The sequence below is a fragment of the Coregonus lavaretus genome, assembly GCF_964263955.1.
Source record: "Coregonus lavaretus genome assembly, chromosome: 28".
In the NCBI taxonomy this organism is placed as follows: domain Eukaryota; kingdom Metazoa; phylum Chordata; class Actinopteri; order Salmoniformes; family Salmonidae; genus Coregonus; species Coregonus lavaretus.
The window spans coordinates 7553209-7570025 of NC_140015.1; the positions used below are offsets into that span (position 1 = coordinate 7553209).

Below are 16817 nucleotides of genomic sequence, written 5' to 3' on the forward strand. Positions count from 1 at the left end.
TGGTGAAGCCCCAAAATTGCCCTCGCTAGAAGCCTGTGTTTCAGACATAAGGAAGTGGATGGCTGAAAACTTTTTACTTTTAAACTCGGACAAAACAGAGATGCTTGTTCTAGGTCCCAAGAAACAAAGAGATCTTCTGTTAAATCTGACAATTCATCTTGATGGTTGTAAAGTCGTCTCAAATAAAACTGTGAAGGACCTCGGCGTTACTCTTGACCCTGATCTCTCTTTTGACGAACATATCAAGACTGTTTCAAGGACAGCTTTTTTCCATCTACGTAACATTGCAAAAATCAGAAATTTTCTGTCCAAAAATGATGCAGAAAAATTAATCCATGCATTTGTTACTTCTAGGTTAGACTACTGCAATGCTCTATTTTCCGGCTACCCGGATAAAGCACTAAATAAACTTCAGTTAGTGCTAAATACGGCTGCTAGAATCCTGACTAGAACCAAGAAATTTGATCATATTACTCCAGTGCTAGCTTCCCTACACTGGCTTCCTGTTAAGGCAAGGGCTGATTTCAAGGTTTTACTGTTAACCTATAAAGCGTTACATGGGCTTGCTCCTACCTATCTTTCCGAGTTGGTCCTGCCGTACATACCAATACGTACGCTACGGTCACAAGACGCAGGCCTCCTAATTGTCCCTAGAATTTCTAAGCAAACAGCGGGAGGCAGGGCTTTCTCCTATAGATCTCCATTTTTATGGAACAGTCTGCCTACCCATGTGAGAGACGCAGACTCGGTCTCAACCTTTAAGTCTTTACTGAAGACTTATCTCTTCAGTAGGTCATATGATTGAGTGTAGTCTGGCCCAGGAGTGTGAAGGTGAACGGAAAGGCTCTGGAGCAACGAACAGCCCTTGCTGTCTCTGCCGGGCCGGTTCCCCTCTCCACTGGGGTTCTCTGCCTCTAACCCTGTTGCAGGGGCTGAGTCACTGGCTTGCTGGTGCTCTTTCATGCCGTCCCTGGGAGGGGTGCGTCACTTGAGTGGGTTGAGTTACTGACGTGATCTTCCTGTCTGGGTTGGCGCCCCCCCCCTTGGTTTGTGCTGTGGTGGAGACCTCTGTGGGCTATACTCGGCCTTGTCTCAGGATTGTAAGTTGGTGGTTGAGGATATCCCTCTAGTGGTGCGGGGGCTGTGCTTTGGCAGAGTGGGTGGGGTTATATCCTTCCTGTTTGGCCCTGTCCGGGGGTTTCTTCGGATGGGGCCACAGTGTCTCCGGACCGCTCCTGTCTCAGCCTCCAGTATTTATGCTGCAGTAGTTTATGTGTCGGGGGGCTGGGGTTAGTTGGTTATACCTGGAGTACTTCTCCTGTCTTATCCAGTGTCCTGTGTGAATTTAAGTATGCTCTCTCTAATTCTCTCGTTCTCTCTTTCTCTCTGAGAACCTGAGCCCTAGGACCATACGTCAGGACTACCGGGCATGATGACACCTTGCTGTCCCCAGTCCGCCTGGCCTTGCTGCTATTCCAGTTTCAACTGTTCTGCCTGCGGTTACGAAACCCCTACCTGTCCCAGACCTGCTGTTTTCAACTCTTAATGATCGGCTATGAAAAGCCAACTGAGAGACCTGAGCCCTAGGACCATACGTCGGGACTACCGGCCGTGGTGACTCCTTGCTGTCCCCAGTCCGCCTGGCCTTGCTGCTATTCCAGTTTCAACTGTTCTGCCTGCGGTTATGGAACCCCTACCTGTCCCAGACCTGCTGTTTTCAACTCTTAATGATCGGCTATGAAAAGCCAACTGAGATTTATTCCTGATTATTATTTGACCATGCTTGTCACTTATGAACATTTTTGAACATCTTGGCATGGTTCTGTTATAATCTTCACCCGGCACAGCCAGAAGAGGACTGGCCACCCCTCATAGCCTGGTTCCTCTCTAGGTTTCTTCCTAGGTTTTCGCCTTTCTAGGGAGTTTTTCCTAGCCACCGTGCTTCTACACCTGCATTACTAGCTGTTTGGGGTTTTAGGCTGGGTTTCTGTACAGCACTTCGAGATATTAGCTGATGTAAGAAGGGCTATATAAAATAAAATTGATTGATTGAATGACCATCTGGATGATCCAGAGGAGGAATGGGAGAAGGTCATGTGGTCTGAAGAGACAAAAATTGAGCTTTTTGGTCTAAACTCCACTCGCCGTGTTTGGAGGAAGAAGAAGGATGAGTACAACCCCAAGAACACCATCCCAACCGTGAAGCATGGAGGTGGAAACATCATTCTTTGGGGATGCTTTTCTGCAAAGGGGACAGGACGACTGCACCGTATTGAGGGGAGGATGGATGGGGCCATGTATCGTGAGATCTTGGCCAACAACCTCATTCCCTCAGTAAGAGCATTGAAGATGGGTCGTGGCTGGGTCTTCCAGCATGACACACAGCCAGGGCAACTAAGGAGTGGTTCCGTAAGAAGCATCTCAAGGTCCTGGAGTGGCCTAGCCAGTCTCCAGACCTGAACCCAATAGAAAATCTTTGGAGGGAGCTGAAAGTCCGTATTGCCCAGCAACAGCCCCGAAACCTGAAGGATCTGGAGAAGGTCTGTATGGAGGAGGGGGCCAAAATCCCTGCTGCAGTGTGTGCAAACCTGGTCAAGACCTACAGGAAAAGTATGATCTCTGTAATTGCAAACAAAGGTTTCTGTACCAAATATTAAGTTCTGCTTTTCTGATGTATCAAATACTTATGTCATGCAATAAAATGCAAATTAATTACTTATAAATCATACAATGTGATTTTCTGGATTTTTGTTTTCGATTCTGTCTCTCACAGTTGAAGTGTACCTATGATAAAACTTACAGACCTCTACATGCTTTGTAAGTAGGAAAACCTGCAAAATCGGCAGTGTATCAAATAATTGTTCTCCCCACTGTACCTAATAGTATTATCTAAATCAATCTTATGTCTGGCATACAGTATGTACGCAACCACAGCTGTTGGTTTCATGTGATTTCAAATGTACACAAAGCCTACTTGCGCTTATTGTTTTTATTGATTGATGCCACATTTGTATTCAAACAATGGGGATAAAAGCTGCTAAATTAATGAATAAATTAATTATAAATTAACTGAATTAGATTAAACAATTGTTATGATATTCCCTGTAGTATGTATAGTAGCATTTTGTCCCATGTCCTCTCAGCTGTGAAGTACACTGTGGAAGCCGACCTGACTCGGCACAACCACCGGGTCCGTTTCCAAGACAACGGCCAGGACAGCTACACTGGCTTCTTGTCAATGCCATCTGCCAAATGCAAAACGCTGAGGCTCGGACTAGTGGTAAGGAACTGTCACTGACATAACCTATTGTGACCTTGGACTGGGTTTGGTTTTACATTCTACTCCAGGGTCAAAGCCCTGTATGGTTACCAGTGTATTTATTAGGGATACCATTAGCTGTTGCCAAGGCAGCAACTACTCTTCCTGGGGTCCAAACACATTAAGGCACTTACATTACATATAAAACAAAAGATAAAACAGTACATCATATATAACATTATTACACCACTATATATCTACAATGCAAAATGTAAAATACCACCATACAACAATATTACAATGTAGGTGTGTGTAAATTGGGTGTGCTAGCACTTGTGTGTGTGTTACCCTAACCATGTCTCGCTGTCTGTCCTGTAGAGTCCCATCCGAGACAAGGTGGAGCCCGTAGTCTTCTCCCTAAACGTGTCCCTCCATGAGGGACATCCCAAAGCCCGGCAGTCCCTGCAGAACCTGGATGCCTTCCCTGTGCTCAGTGAGGGAAAGGCCAGCCTTGTCAAAAAGGAGGTTAGACCTAATGTTTACTGAGTGAATGATTGATACCAAGGTGTGACTACTCATAATACCGTTTTGAAAGTTCCCCTTGACACAGAATCTCCACTTCACTATTTGTGTGTGTGAGTCTTCAGTTACTGCCCACGCTTTGTACACTGGGGTTTGTTGATAGTGTGCAGGATGAAAAGAATATTAGCTCTATAGAGAATAAGTATACTTGCTTTTAACTTCTCTCTCTCCCTCCCCTCTTTCTCTATCCCTCTCCCTCCCTCCCTCCCTCCCTCCCACAGATTCACTTCCAGAAGGCCTGTGGCCTGGACAATAAGTGCCAGAGTAACCTGCAGATGAAGGCAGAGTTTGCCAATACCAATGAAGAGCAGACACCTTTCCCCAGGTACAGTCATCAGAGGTCAGGGATCAAAGGTCATGACTAGAGGTATAGGAGGGATAGTTCAAAGTGTCATCAACTATATGATTGGTGGCTTGAGAGGAACGTAAACCATAGAGGTTGACTTTGAATAATGTAAGTTGTTTTTAGAGTGACCAAGACATCAAATCGAAGAGAAAATCTAATCTTTGTTAACTCTGTGTTTGTTGTGAATCTCCCTGTACAGCCATGACGGTCACCAGGTCCTCCAGTACAGCGCCAGTGTCAAGAAGGTCCTGTTGGTCGTGGATGTGACCAACTTCCAGTCGCCAGGGCAACCGGCGGAGGACGCTCACAACGCCATGCTCAATGTCACCATTCCCCCGTCGCTGATCTACTCTGGCGTTCGCTCAAAGGTAAGCCTGCTATGCTGTGCTACTCTGGTGTCGCTCTATGGTGTAATAGGGTAAACTTGCCCCTAGACGCTGATCTTGGGTCAGTTTAGCATATTCTCTACTAATGGTTAAGGTTAGGATTGAGGGTGGGGAAGCTGATCCTAGATCTGTACCTAGGGGAAACTTCACCCCGGAGCCTCTTATTGTGGTGTGTAACAGAGCTCATTAGCTAGAAGGCTAACAGGACTTCTATCACTCCCATTGTTTTGCACGCGACAATGCTAATGCTAAGCTATGGGTAAGTAAACAAACACATATTTTTGGTTCCTGACTGATTGGGGATTTATAGATACGATTACTTGCTTGTTGTCCCAAAAATGACTACCGGTAGTTCCTCTTCAGCTTCTCTCTCCTCATGAAATGGTTGCCTATGTTCCACAGAGCAACAGCCCAGTCATTGAGTGTTCAGCAGAGGACATGGTTCTACTGTGTGAGCTGGGGAACCCTTTCACCAGCAACCAGAGGGTAGGTTCTAGTTAAACTGGTACTGTCCACTACTTCTATTGGACCCCAGTGGATAGAATACAAGCTGGATGGGAGCATGGTACCATATATAGGGTTTTAAATGTGGATTTCTACCACCCCTTCTCTTTTCCAGGCTCAGGTCCTGATCACCTTTGAGACGTCTAAGATCAATCTGGACACCAGAGAGATCCGGTCCACACTGCAGCTCTCCACGTAAATGTCCCTCTCTTCTATGTACACTACCTACTGTCATTACCTACATACATCATCCCTCATCACAGCATTGCTTCTGGAGTGGTTCAATACCCAGCTACAATCATCTGTGACATTGAATTGCATCTCTACCTTTGTCCTCAGATTGAGTAAACAGAGCAATCTACAACCGCTGCCTCTTCTCATGGTGGTGGAGTATACACTAGAGACGTCTTTTGAACTGTAGGTTATTGGTTTCTAGTCATTTTAAGGGTATGTTTTGATTATAGGCATTAGGTAGCACCATACTTCATGTGGTAAAAGGGTCAATTGTTTACCTTGTCACAGGGATCTGATTCAGTGTTACTGCCTCTCTTCTAGTGCCCAGTACACAGGTCGCACTCACTTCAGTGGGGATGTCATGGGAGAATCGGGCATGAAGACTGCCAGCGACGTTGGAAGTCATGTAGAGTTCACATTTAAGGTAAAAAATAGTTTTTTTCAACTTAGAAATCAATCCTTGCTAGCGTCTCTGAAGATCCTAATAAACATCTTCCTCTCCTCATAGGTGAATGTTATTGGGAAGCCACTGGGTAACCTTGGAAACCTGGAGGTGGAGTTTGATTGGCCCTGGGAGGTAGCCAATGGCAAGTGGCTGCTGTACCTGATGGAGATCCAGACCAAAGGGACGTCAGACTCTCACTGTGTGCCTCCTGGAGACATCATCAACCCACTCAACCTCACGGTAAACCTGTTGGAGTATTATCAGGGCTATTTCAGTTGGGTTTTGTTTATTCAGAATCCCAGTAGCTGGTATATTAGCGTCCATGTGTTCCTAATGTTATGGTTTCAGATGGAAATCTCAACTTCAGGTCCACAGTTGATCAAGTTGTTGTCAATATAACACCTAAAAACCAGCTACTTTTAATTGCCAATACTATAACACTGTGAGTTATGATGTCTGTGCCTTTTTCTCTGGTCTCCTTTTCCTCATAGTTACCAGAGAGCAAAGCCAGGAGGAGGAGGAGGCGAGAGGAGGGCTCCACAGAGGAGGGGCACCCAAGAGAACCCCAGGCCTCCCTCAATCTGAAGGGAACTCGCAAGAAGTTTTTTAATCTGGTGAGGGCCGTCCCCACCATCTTATACATAAGCCTATGACCTGAAGCATTGAATTGTCTTCCTGAGCCAATGCCCAGGCTTTGGCTTAGTGGGCTAATGCTCTCCTCTGGTGAGCAGGAGACCTGGGTTTGAACCCTGTCGGTCACATTATGCACTCAACTGAAATATGTATGCCCAAATGGTGTTCTGGTGCTAACTCCCTTTCAACTGTTGTCTGTAGGACTGTGTCACGGGCACTGCTCACTGTGTGAAATTCATCTGCCCTCTCCACAACATGAACAACACTGCAACAATAATTGTCAGGGCCAGAGTGTGGAACAGCACCATGCTGGAGGTAAAGTCACCAAAGCACAGTGGTCTAGTCTTAATGTGAACTTTCTCCTCAACTTCATTAGAGTGAATCCACATGAATGGAATGGGTGTACCAATAAAGTCCTGTATATGTGTTGTGTTTCCATAGGACTACAGGGAAGCGTGGCGGGTGACAGTGAATGGCAAGGCCACACTGAAACTGGTCACAGACAAACCCACCATCAGGATGAACACTAAGAGCACAGAGGTAATAACGCCATACTATTCGTACTATAATAAAAGCTAGGCTACATCCATACTAATTTAAAGGTCATTTCCATGATGATTGCTGTTTGATGACGATGATGATAGTTGATATATGATAGAGGAGGAATATACATAACGATATTGACGATACGTTTTTACATATAGCGTAAATGCAGACATAGTTAATGTCCTCTGTTTGATATCCCCTGTGGAGTTCACCCTGGATATAGACCCAGATCTGGGGGAGGAGGCTCCGTACCAGGTCCCCCTGTGGATCATCATTGTGTCTGCTGTCGCTGGGGTCCTCCTTCTGGCCTTCATCATCCTCCTCATGTGGAAGGTAATTATAATGGTCTGCCAGTTAGGTCCAATTGAACAAATAACCTGCCCTGACGTTAGCAGCAAGAGGAGAATGGAGATTCAATTTCACCTCCAACAACAAATCCACGCAAACTGTTAGATGACACGGGTACCGCGAGACTTCTACTATCCACTGGTTCAAAAGGTCCACCTTTTTGGATCCACAATGGATCCTGTTTGACTTGTTATTCTGACCGCCTTCCCCTCCTCAGTGTGGCTTCTTCAGGAGGGCCAGCACCAGGGAGATGTACGAGGCCAAGGCCCAGAAAGCTGAGATGAAAACCCAGCCGTCGGAGGTGGAGAGGCTGACTGAAGAGTAGTGAGGCTGGGGGAGGGAGGTCCCCCTGTGGGCCTCTGGAACAATGCACTGGGTTTCCTGGGTAAAATAATAGTCCTTCCGTCTGTGACTCCTTGCAGCTTCCAATGGCTTTTTGCAGCTTGCAGTGACTTTCCTTAACTTCAGTCTTTCCTTCTTGCTGTCAAATTAACCATTTTTTAAGGGTTTCTCTTAATCAAGAGTATCTATCCACAGGGGAAACAGCATTTCAGAGGCTTTGACTTCTCTGATTGACTTTTATATGTTTATTTAACTATTTTCCCATTGCTAACTATTTAGTCTCTTCCCCTAACTAGCCAGCTTTGCAGAGCTTGAGTCTGTTGGTTGTGTGGTGATTTTATCATTTATTTCACATGTATCATGATACCCGTGATTACATTAGAAAGATGTAAAGTATCAAAACAACAGTAGGACTGATATTGCCTCCAATAATGATACTGGTGGCACCAATGTAGAAATACTTATAATAAGAACATGCTAATACCAAAGTCTACACTTTTCAAATGTTCCCTTTGTGTCGTATACCATCGTCCCACAGTGTGGATTTTTCAAGCGGCCCAACCACTTCAAGATGACGCCAACACACCAGGGAGTGAAGATTGGCAAAGAGGAGCGCTACCAGGTAAACGAGGGATTCCTCATCGAGGAGCCAAACCCCAATAAAAAAAAGAAGCACTGGATCACAAACTGGACTGAAATACAGCATTACTACTGACTGATGCCTTCAACACTCCCACTACTCTTATTGAGAAACTCTATCTCAGTATGCACTGGCTGGGCGCAAGTCTGGATTTGTGGACATTATTGGGAACAGGACTGATGGTGTTATGACTGACACATTCCTTATAGTGTACAAGATTGAATGCTCTGGACCAAAATGTTATTTTCTAGAATTGTACTTTTAATGTTAGTTGTTTTGATGTCAACAAGAATATACACTGAGTGTACCAAACATTAGGATCACCTTCCTAATATTTTGCCCTCAGAACAGCCTCAATTCGTCGGGGCATGGACTCCACAAGGTGTCGAAAGCGTTCCACAGGGATGCTGGCCCATGTTGACTCCAATGCTTCCCACAGTTGTGTCAAGTTGGCTGGATGTCCTTTGGGTGGTGGACCATTCTTGATACACACTGGAAACTGTTGAGCGTGAAAAACCCAGCAGCGTTGCAGTTCTTGACACAAACTGGTGTGCCTGGCACCTACTACCATACCCCGTTCAAAGGCACTTTCATATTTTGTCTTGCCCATTCACCCTCTGAATGGCACACATACACAATCCATGTCTCAAGGCTTAAAAATCCTTCTTTAACCTGTCTCCTCCCCTTCATCTACACTGATTGAAGTGGATTTCACAAGTGAAATCAATAAGGGATCATAGCATTCACCTGGTCAGTCTATGTCATGGAATGTTTTGTATACAGTAAATGTGCTTTTTTGTATGTGGATTGTAAAAGACTAATTTGAAACTAGTTTTGCTAAAAGCGCTTTATTTTTCATCTTTTGATTTGATCTTTCCAAATGGAACAGACTGATATTTGCACATGTCCTGTCTTTGTGTACTGTGCTTTGAATATAAATGCTTTCAAAACTATTTTTAAACTATGCTTTTAAACTATTACGTGATTTGTTTACAGTTCATTTTCTGATGTATTATACTGTATGAGCCCAAGTTAAGTGATGGATGTAAATGTGCCAATAGAAAGTACAGTATGTTTAATCCCAGTGACCTAATTCTGAGGAATGGATCAGAGATCAACTGATAGAGTGGTTGACACAGTAGTGTTCCAAACCACTACTACCACTCATCAACCAAGAAGAACGGAACATTGAGAAGTTTCAATCACAGAGAACCATGAGATTGGGGTCATTTCAAAACGTTCAATGTACATGCATTGTAAACAATAGGTCTAATGGTTGGGCGCTGTCTGATTGCTTTGTTTGTGTGTATTCTGCCAAATAATATGATAAATATAGAGAGTAGGACTATAATTTCAGAACTCTCCCCTAACTATCAATGGCATACACCAAATTAATTTGGGACTGGGAGCACTGTGCTTGGCTGTTAACTGTATATGTCTTTGTTTGTATGTGACATAGTGAAAGTAGGCATTCCCACATGAAAAAATACTATAGTATACTATGTTATAAATACTACGGTATTCACTCAAGCGTTTTTGAGGACTTTACTGTAGTATTCACTGTAGTGTTTACTGTAGTATTTACAGTTAACTATAGTATAAATATTGTAGTATATAAAATAGTAGTTAATGTAGTGTTTTTGCAGACTGTAGTATACTGTAGTATGTACTGTGGTGTTTTTGCAGGCATTACTGTAGTATTTACTATAGTGTTTTTGTTTTATTATCTTTTACAAAGAAGCGGAGGCTTTCTCCTTCAGGAAACCTACTAGAGCACTACTAAATGTTCCATAACCTATAGGTAGGTAGGACTGGGATCTGAATGGATAGTAACCTGTAGGGAACACAATATATGGTCCATATTTGGTATGTAGGTTTCTAATTTATGGGTGGCACAAATCGCGATATGGGGGAAGGGAATACGTATATGCAATTTAAATACTGTAGCATTTACTGTAGTTCAAAAAGTGTAGTGTTTTTGCAGACTAGTGTTTTTACATACATTACTGTAGTATTTTACAGTATACTACAACATTCTATAGTAAGTTGTACACATGATCAAGGGATACTAAAGTGTGTAGTATAGTATACTACAGTTTACTATAGAATTATATTGCAAGTACTGTAGTATTCTATAGTAAGTAAGTACTGTAGTAATCTATAGTAAACTGTGGTATTTTTTCATGTGGGTTGCTTAAAAAAAACGTATCAAGTGTGAGCCTACAAAGCTCCCTATAGGACAGTTATTAACAGCTGGTAAGTGGCGTGGGAATTGGGGGCCAATTGCCTGAGTGCAGTTTAACGCTGTTCTGTTGTCTGTTTGTACTTATTTGTATGTATATACTCAACCATGATGGTTCCATTCATTATTGTTTTTTCTCATTTATATTAAAGTATTTTTACATGCTGTATGTCCTTTCTACACTATAATTTATAACACTGGAATCAAAACTGCTAGTTGATATACAGGGGACCTTTATTTTGAAGGCTCAACGTACATACATTTCACCAGAAGTGATTCACCAGTCAGAGGTTCGAGCTAACTAGTTTGTTTACATTGAGAGGTATCTTAAATGATCTTTGAGGAAATATTGAAAGTTTATGAAAATTGTCACGAAATTACCTTGTCTTGGTGTCAACTGTGCTGTGTGGACAGTGACCGCGCAGAGGAGACCACACACACTCTGGAGGTAGGATCAAGTTAGCCTGACTAGTTAGCTAACGGTAGCTAGTTAACATCATATAATTTTAGTCATTTAGCAGACGCTCTTATCCAGAACGATTTACAGGAGCAATTAGGGTTAAGTGTCTTGATCAAGGGCACATCGACAGATTGTTCACCTAGTCGGCTCTGGGATTAGAACCAGCGACCTTTCGGTTACTGGCACAACGCTCTTAACCACTAAGCTACCTGCCGCCCACATATCTCTGTTAACATTTCTTTGTTACATCTAGGCCTATCTCCCTATTGCAAAAATATAACAATACACTGTAAAAAAAAACATGTATTCACAGACTTGTAATAGCTACAGCTAAAGTTAGCTAGCTAACTAGTAGATCTGGTCTATCGCGCGACAAGTTAATAGCAATAAGTTACCTCTGAGTCTGCGCTCTGTCGCCTTTAACCCTCCCGTTGTCATAGGGTGAAAATGACGCGCCACTGTGTTGAACCAACTTTATTTAATTTTTATATTTTTTGGATCATTTGTGAGAAGGAGGCAGTGACTGGTGTGTTTACTGACTGGTATCAATATACTTTACTTAAGTAACTAACCACAGTTAAGTTGTTGCTATATTGCAGGCAAACCTTTCTCTGAATGCATCAATGACTGTATATGAAGTTATACATAGTAGACGACTAGCTCTGGTCTATGCGCATGCTTTGGATGTACGTGCAGCTTGCAGTGCATATCCGTTGCATGTGCGTGGACCAGAATTTGATACAAACTTGGCTAATCTTTTCTAACAGACTCTCTTGCCTGATTACTATGACCACACTTTGTGCTCATACCAACCACTGGGAGAAACACATTTCAGATCCTCCCTGAAGTTGAAACTGTGCTCTGAGGAAGAAGTCCACAAGTGGTTGAACGACTTCCAGAGATCATCAGGCTTGACTTGGAGGAAGTCAAAGACCTATCCCAATGATGACGGGAGTAACAAGTATAGAGTAAGTTCCTCCCTTCTAATGTATCATACAGCTTATAGCAGGGTGATTCCTCATGAAACTAGAACAAAACAGGACAATGATTTTGGGGATTTTCACGAAATGTAATCCATAGAAGGGTCCTTTGGAGGAAGGATTTTTTTACATATATTTGACATTTGTATCTTAAAGCATAATTGAGAAATAATTAATTGAAATTGGAACATTTGTGACATTTTGGTCTTACCCAGGCCTCATAAGACACCATAATGTGTCTGTAGGTGCTACAAAGCAAAAATGTGTCTCATATGAAGCGTTGCCGCTTGCTCATTAATGTGAGTAGTATTTTGATTTCAATAACAAAAATACTTACATTAATTTATGAATATTGACAAATATAAACAAGAGTATTGGAAATTTACCATTTTAGATTCGGCAAATGTTTCAATATATCGTTGAACATAATATAGGCTACTCTACGGGCAAATCAAAGTTCCAGAGTGGGATCTCTGCTAGTTTTGGAGTTCCAATTTGTAAGCGTTACTAACAGTGAAGGTGAAAGTGGATATAAATGTCGCCCTCTGCCGGTGATTTGCAGGATGTGCAATGATACAATTAAAAAGAGGGCTGTGTTTGCCTACAATGCCGATTTCTTTGTATAAAATGGGCCATAACTTTAAAACTAGCAGAGATCGATATTTTTGTAATATTAATGTTAAAAATGTTTTATTAAAATCTCAATACTACTCATATTACAGAGCAAGCATAAAAGCTTAATATGACACCAACCTTTCCTTTGTATCACATACAGATTAAACATTATGGAGTCTTAAAGAAAAATTTGTAAGTCGCTCTGGATAAGAGCGTCTGCTAAATGACGTAAATGTAAAAAAGAAAACTGTTTTTTTTTATTGTAAAATGCAGTGAAATGTGTTGTTTTACAGTCGGTCATAGTAGGATGGGGCCCTGGAGCAACATTTAGGCAAATTAGGGTTAAGTGCCTTGCTCAGGGACACATCGGCAGAGTTTTCACCTTGACAGCTCAGGTATTCAAACCAGCAACCTTTCGGTTACTGGCTCAACGCTCTAACCGCTAGGCTACCTGCCACCCTAAAGGTAAGGCCAAAATGTCACAAATGTTCCAACTTCAATTAATTATTTCTCAATTATGCTTTAAGATACACATATCAAATATAGCTCAACCATCCTTCCTCCAAAGGTTCCTTCTATGGGTTACATTTTGTGAAAATTCAAAAAATCTTGGTCCTGTTTTGTGAGGAATCGCCCTATAGCCTCGTGTGGTCGTCATTCCAAATCCCGTATCGTTCACTTGACTATTGAAACATGAGAAGCCTGGGCTTCCAAGGCTATACAACTTACAATAAAACGTAATCAGAGTAAGAAAGAGTAAGTTGGCCCATGTTAAAAAAACATCAATTGAAATTAATATTTGATTTACATCTTCTATAGGTGGACCTAAGATGCCAGCATAATACAAGCTCCATTTCAGCCAGAAGTACCAAAAACACTTGTTGTGGTGCAATAATGTACCTCATCCTGAAGAGGGCCATTCATACCCAACAAAGAGAATCAAGGTTAGTAATACAAGTGCAATACAATTTACCCACACTATCATAAGACAAAACAAAGTTATTAAGTAGGCCTAATAGTTATGAAGTTCCTGTTTTCAGAAAGTAGCTTGAAATTCTCTTATTTTTATCCCATTCATTGTAGGTCTGCAGATCCCCATATGAAAGCAGGTTACCTCTTTCATGTCTGTCTACGGAACAACTACAATCACAGTCTGACAAGTGCTGAGGTGCTGAAGAGGAGAGATGTGTCAGCGGACACCATTGAGAAATTGACAAAGCTGTTTGAAATAAGCCACTCTCCTTCATCAGCTCTAAAAACGACCAAATATGAGTTGCAAGTGGAGTATGGAGACAACCATGTGCATGCCTCTGTGGACCGCTCCATTTGCCCCGACCTTCAGTTCTGCTACAAGTCAGTGGCTTGACACACTTGAACTTCTGATTCATAAAGTGTATTTAAATGCTATCACCAGAAATAGTATGCTTTAGGTGTGTTCCTCATTTGTCCATTACAAATTGTACATCGCATGTAGAGAAGAGGATTGATGATTCTAACAAGCATCTGGATAACTGCAATGAAGAAGAATGTTCACCAGAATGCTATGTTTTCGGTATGTTCCTCAATAACTGAATAAATCCAAAATGTCGCAACATTATCCCTGACAGGCAATATAGAAGACTAACAATCTGGTTGTTTGATGGTTGTAATTCTCTCCTCCTACATTAGACTGTGGTAGCGTGTCTTAGGACACCGTTGAAATCGAGTGTGCTCCAGCTTCTGATGTAAACGGCTCAGGTAAATCTACAATGTCACAACAACATATCTGATATCAAGTGAAGGGCTCCAATTGAAGACTGTATACCTATAACTCATTTGGTAATCTGAATGATGGTTGTAATTCTAATACTATGGCTGTAATGGAAGAGTGGATGGAGATCTTTGAAGACCTCAAAAAGAAGATGAGGGAGGATCCTGTGAGTTTCAGGCCTGCAGTAGAATCCTTCGTTTCCAGCTTCAAGAAGATGAAAACAGACTGAACTCATAGCCGCACCATCAAACTTTGGCAAAACCAACCCTGAACCAACAGCAAAGTTTCGCCGGGGACGGGCACGCCCCGCAAAGAGCTCCATAGGAGAGCATGGACATGGCACATGCAGCTGGAACAGGAAGGCAACCCATTCAATGTCTCAGTGTATGGAATAACACATGGACATTGGGAGTACTACACAAAAAAAGCAAGTCAGCATCAGTGGCCCCCTGTGCCCATCATCCACCTGCTCACCATCTGTGTCCTCCAGTGCACTAGCGCTCTGCCCTCAAACACCACCCATCTGCCTGCCAGCTCTAGGTCTCCTCCGCCTTAAACACAACCAGTGGCTATTTCAATGCATTGTGGCCGCTCCAACACCAGACCCAGTGGCTATTTCAATGTATAGCATTCTTGCATTTTGGTTTTACGTTCATTCAATGTAAGACGTTTCTGCAATTCCATGTTGAAGGACCAGCAGCAGTTGTAGGCCTACAGGCCTATACAATCACTGAACCAAAACAGTAGTTGTCATGACTTTGCTGAGTCTTAAATATAAAAAGCATTTATTTTTGTATATACTGGTATATGTTGTTCATCAAGTTGTGTCCTTTTTATGTTGAACAAATGCAAGAATAGCATTCTAATGATGGGTTGTAACAGCCACACAATTACATGTTTTATTACATGTTTATTTGTACATTTAAAATATATATATCATATGTAATATATCCTCATGAGAACCAGCAAAAAAATACGTTATTTTTGATTACATCACATAAATGTTTGGGGTGAAATAATTCGGACTTGGTTAGTAAATGTGTACAGTAAAAAACAGTTAGCACACCCTGATGTCCACTACATTAGACATTTATAAACAAGCTCTTATTTAATGTGAAGAAATGATTACACTTTTTGTTTTACTCCCCAATCTATTCCTGAGATTTTTCCTCACTAAAAACAATTCTTATATCAAACTCACAAAAAAATATAATTACACATAAATTCGTTTTACCATGTGGTAATTGCGATTGGCAGCCAATTTGAAGAACCAGTAAGAGAAAGTTATCAATGTCACATCCCTGACACACACGTGATATCATTGAAAAGCCCAGAAACTCTCAAAGGTACAGGACTGAACAGAGTAAAATGTATGACGTCAATGATACGGACCAAGAACCAATGTCCATTAGTGTGGACAAAAATGAATTGCTGGGTCTCAGGAGAAAGAGACATATCGTTGGGGGACTTTTATTTTGAAGTTGTGTTACACATGACCTTTTCACACGGATCATGCAATCCGGGTTCCTTGGAACGTCCCTACCCTAAAACCACAGATATAACAATACACATCTTTGCTAAAACCCTAACATTAACCCCTAACCCTTACCTAACCTTACCCTTACCTACATTTCAAGTTCCAACGATCCCGGATAGTACTTTTTTTCTTTTCTTACCCAGGTTGTCATGGTGACGACGTGTGTTTGAGGAAGGGGACACGGACTTGCAGCAAGAGCGTCAGGCAACAGCACAAACAACATACCAACAACAACGTCCAGATATTTAGATTGTTCATCAAAATAATACTAGCTAGCTAACCTAAAGCTCAGGTAAGTTCACCATCTCGCTTTCAATGAAAGAATGTAGTCTATAAAGGTTCCTATCTGGCAACATAGTTGGAGGAGTTGATTCTCCAAGCAGTTCTGAGACGTATAGCCTGAAGACCCAGCGATGTTGAATTGGATAGAATTTTATGTCTGGTATAAATAAGTGTTTGAATCAGGAACATTTCCTCTCAAGACCTCTTCAAGACAGAATGTTGAATAAAATATTATTTCACTTACTTTACCGGTTGTGCGCTTGGTCCTTTTGCATGTAGGAATGTAAGACATCCACAGAAATGTATATTTAAATCAACTTTTCAAAGCCCTGGTAAATTAGTCCATTCAGATTTCTATCACCTGAAGCACGTGCACAAGATGAAAATACATGCACGGGACGCATTCATTCTTGCCAAGCTCGTGCACGTGTTTACCCACAAGGCAATCACTGGTTGATTCAACCGTTGTTTCCACATAATTTCAATAAAATTACATTGAACTAACGTGGAATAGATGTGAATTGACTTGATATCTGTGCCCAGTGGGTGCATGGTTCTGCATGCTTCAGGTGATAGAAATCTGAAGTCATTACCAGCGCATTGAAAAGTTGATTTAATTATAATTTCCTGTGGATATATTGTCTCACATTCCTACCTGCAGAAAGACCGCATGGATAACCGGTAAA

The 16817-nt window shown here is 42.0% G+C and overlaps 1 protein-coding gene and 1 long non-coding RNA gene across 2 annotated transcripts in view; both read left to right on the forward strand.

The window, feature by feature from the left end:
- LOC311103927 (integrin alpha-3-like) overlaps positions 1-8245 on the forward strand; it is a 48034-nt gene extending 39789 nt beyond the window's left edge. Inside the window, exons 12-26 of the mRNA XM_084145546.1 lie at positions 3144-3280; positions 3638-3784; positions 4063-4166; positions 4387-4555; positions 4976-5059; positions 5193-5272; positions 5417-5494; positions 5633-5735; positions 5820-5996; positions 6248-6370; positions 6591-6704; positions 6831-6929; positions 7143-7268; positions 7501-7668; positions 8164-8245. Of these exons, the coding sequence (XP_084001672.1) occupies positions 3144-3280; positions 3638-3784; positions 4063-4166; positions 4387-4555; positions 4976-5059; positions 5193-5272; positions 5417-5494; positions 5633-5735; positions 5820-5996; positions 6248-6370; positions 6591-6704; positions 6831-6929; positions 7143-7268; positions 7501-7608 (1649 nt within the window). The 3' untranslated portion in view covers positions 7609-7668; positions 8164-8245. The remainder of the gene's footprint in view (positions 1-3143; positions 3281-3637; positions 3785-4062; positions 4167-4386; positions 4556-4975; positions 5060-5192; positions 5273-5416; positions 5495-5632; positions 5736-5819; positions 5997-6247; positions 6371-6590; positions 6705-6830; positions 6930-7142; positions 7269-7500; positions 7669-8163) is intronic.
- A 2503-nt stretch (positions 8246-10748) lies between these two features.
- Positions 10749-15107, forward strand: LOC311103928. The gene is made up of 4 exons (XR_014610124.1): positions 10749-10955; positions 11735-11935; positions 13382-13506; positions 13646-15107. It is a non-coding gene; the product is annotated as an uncharacterized lncRNA (long non-coding RNA).
- Positions 15108-16817: the final 1710 nt, after the last annotated feature.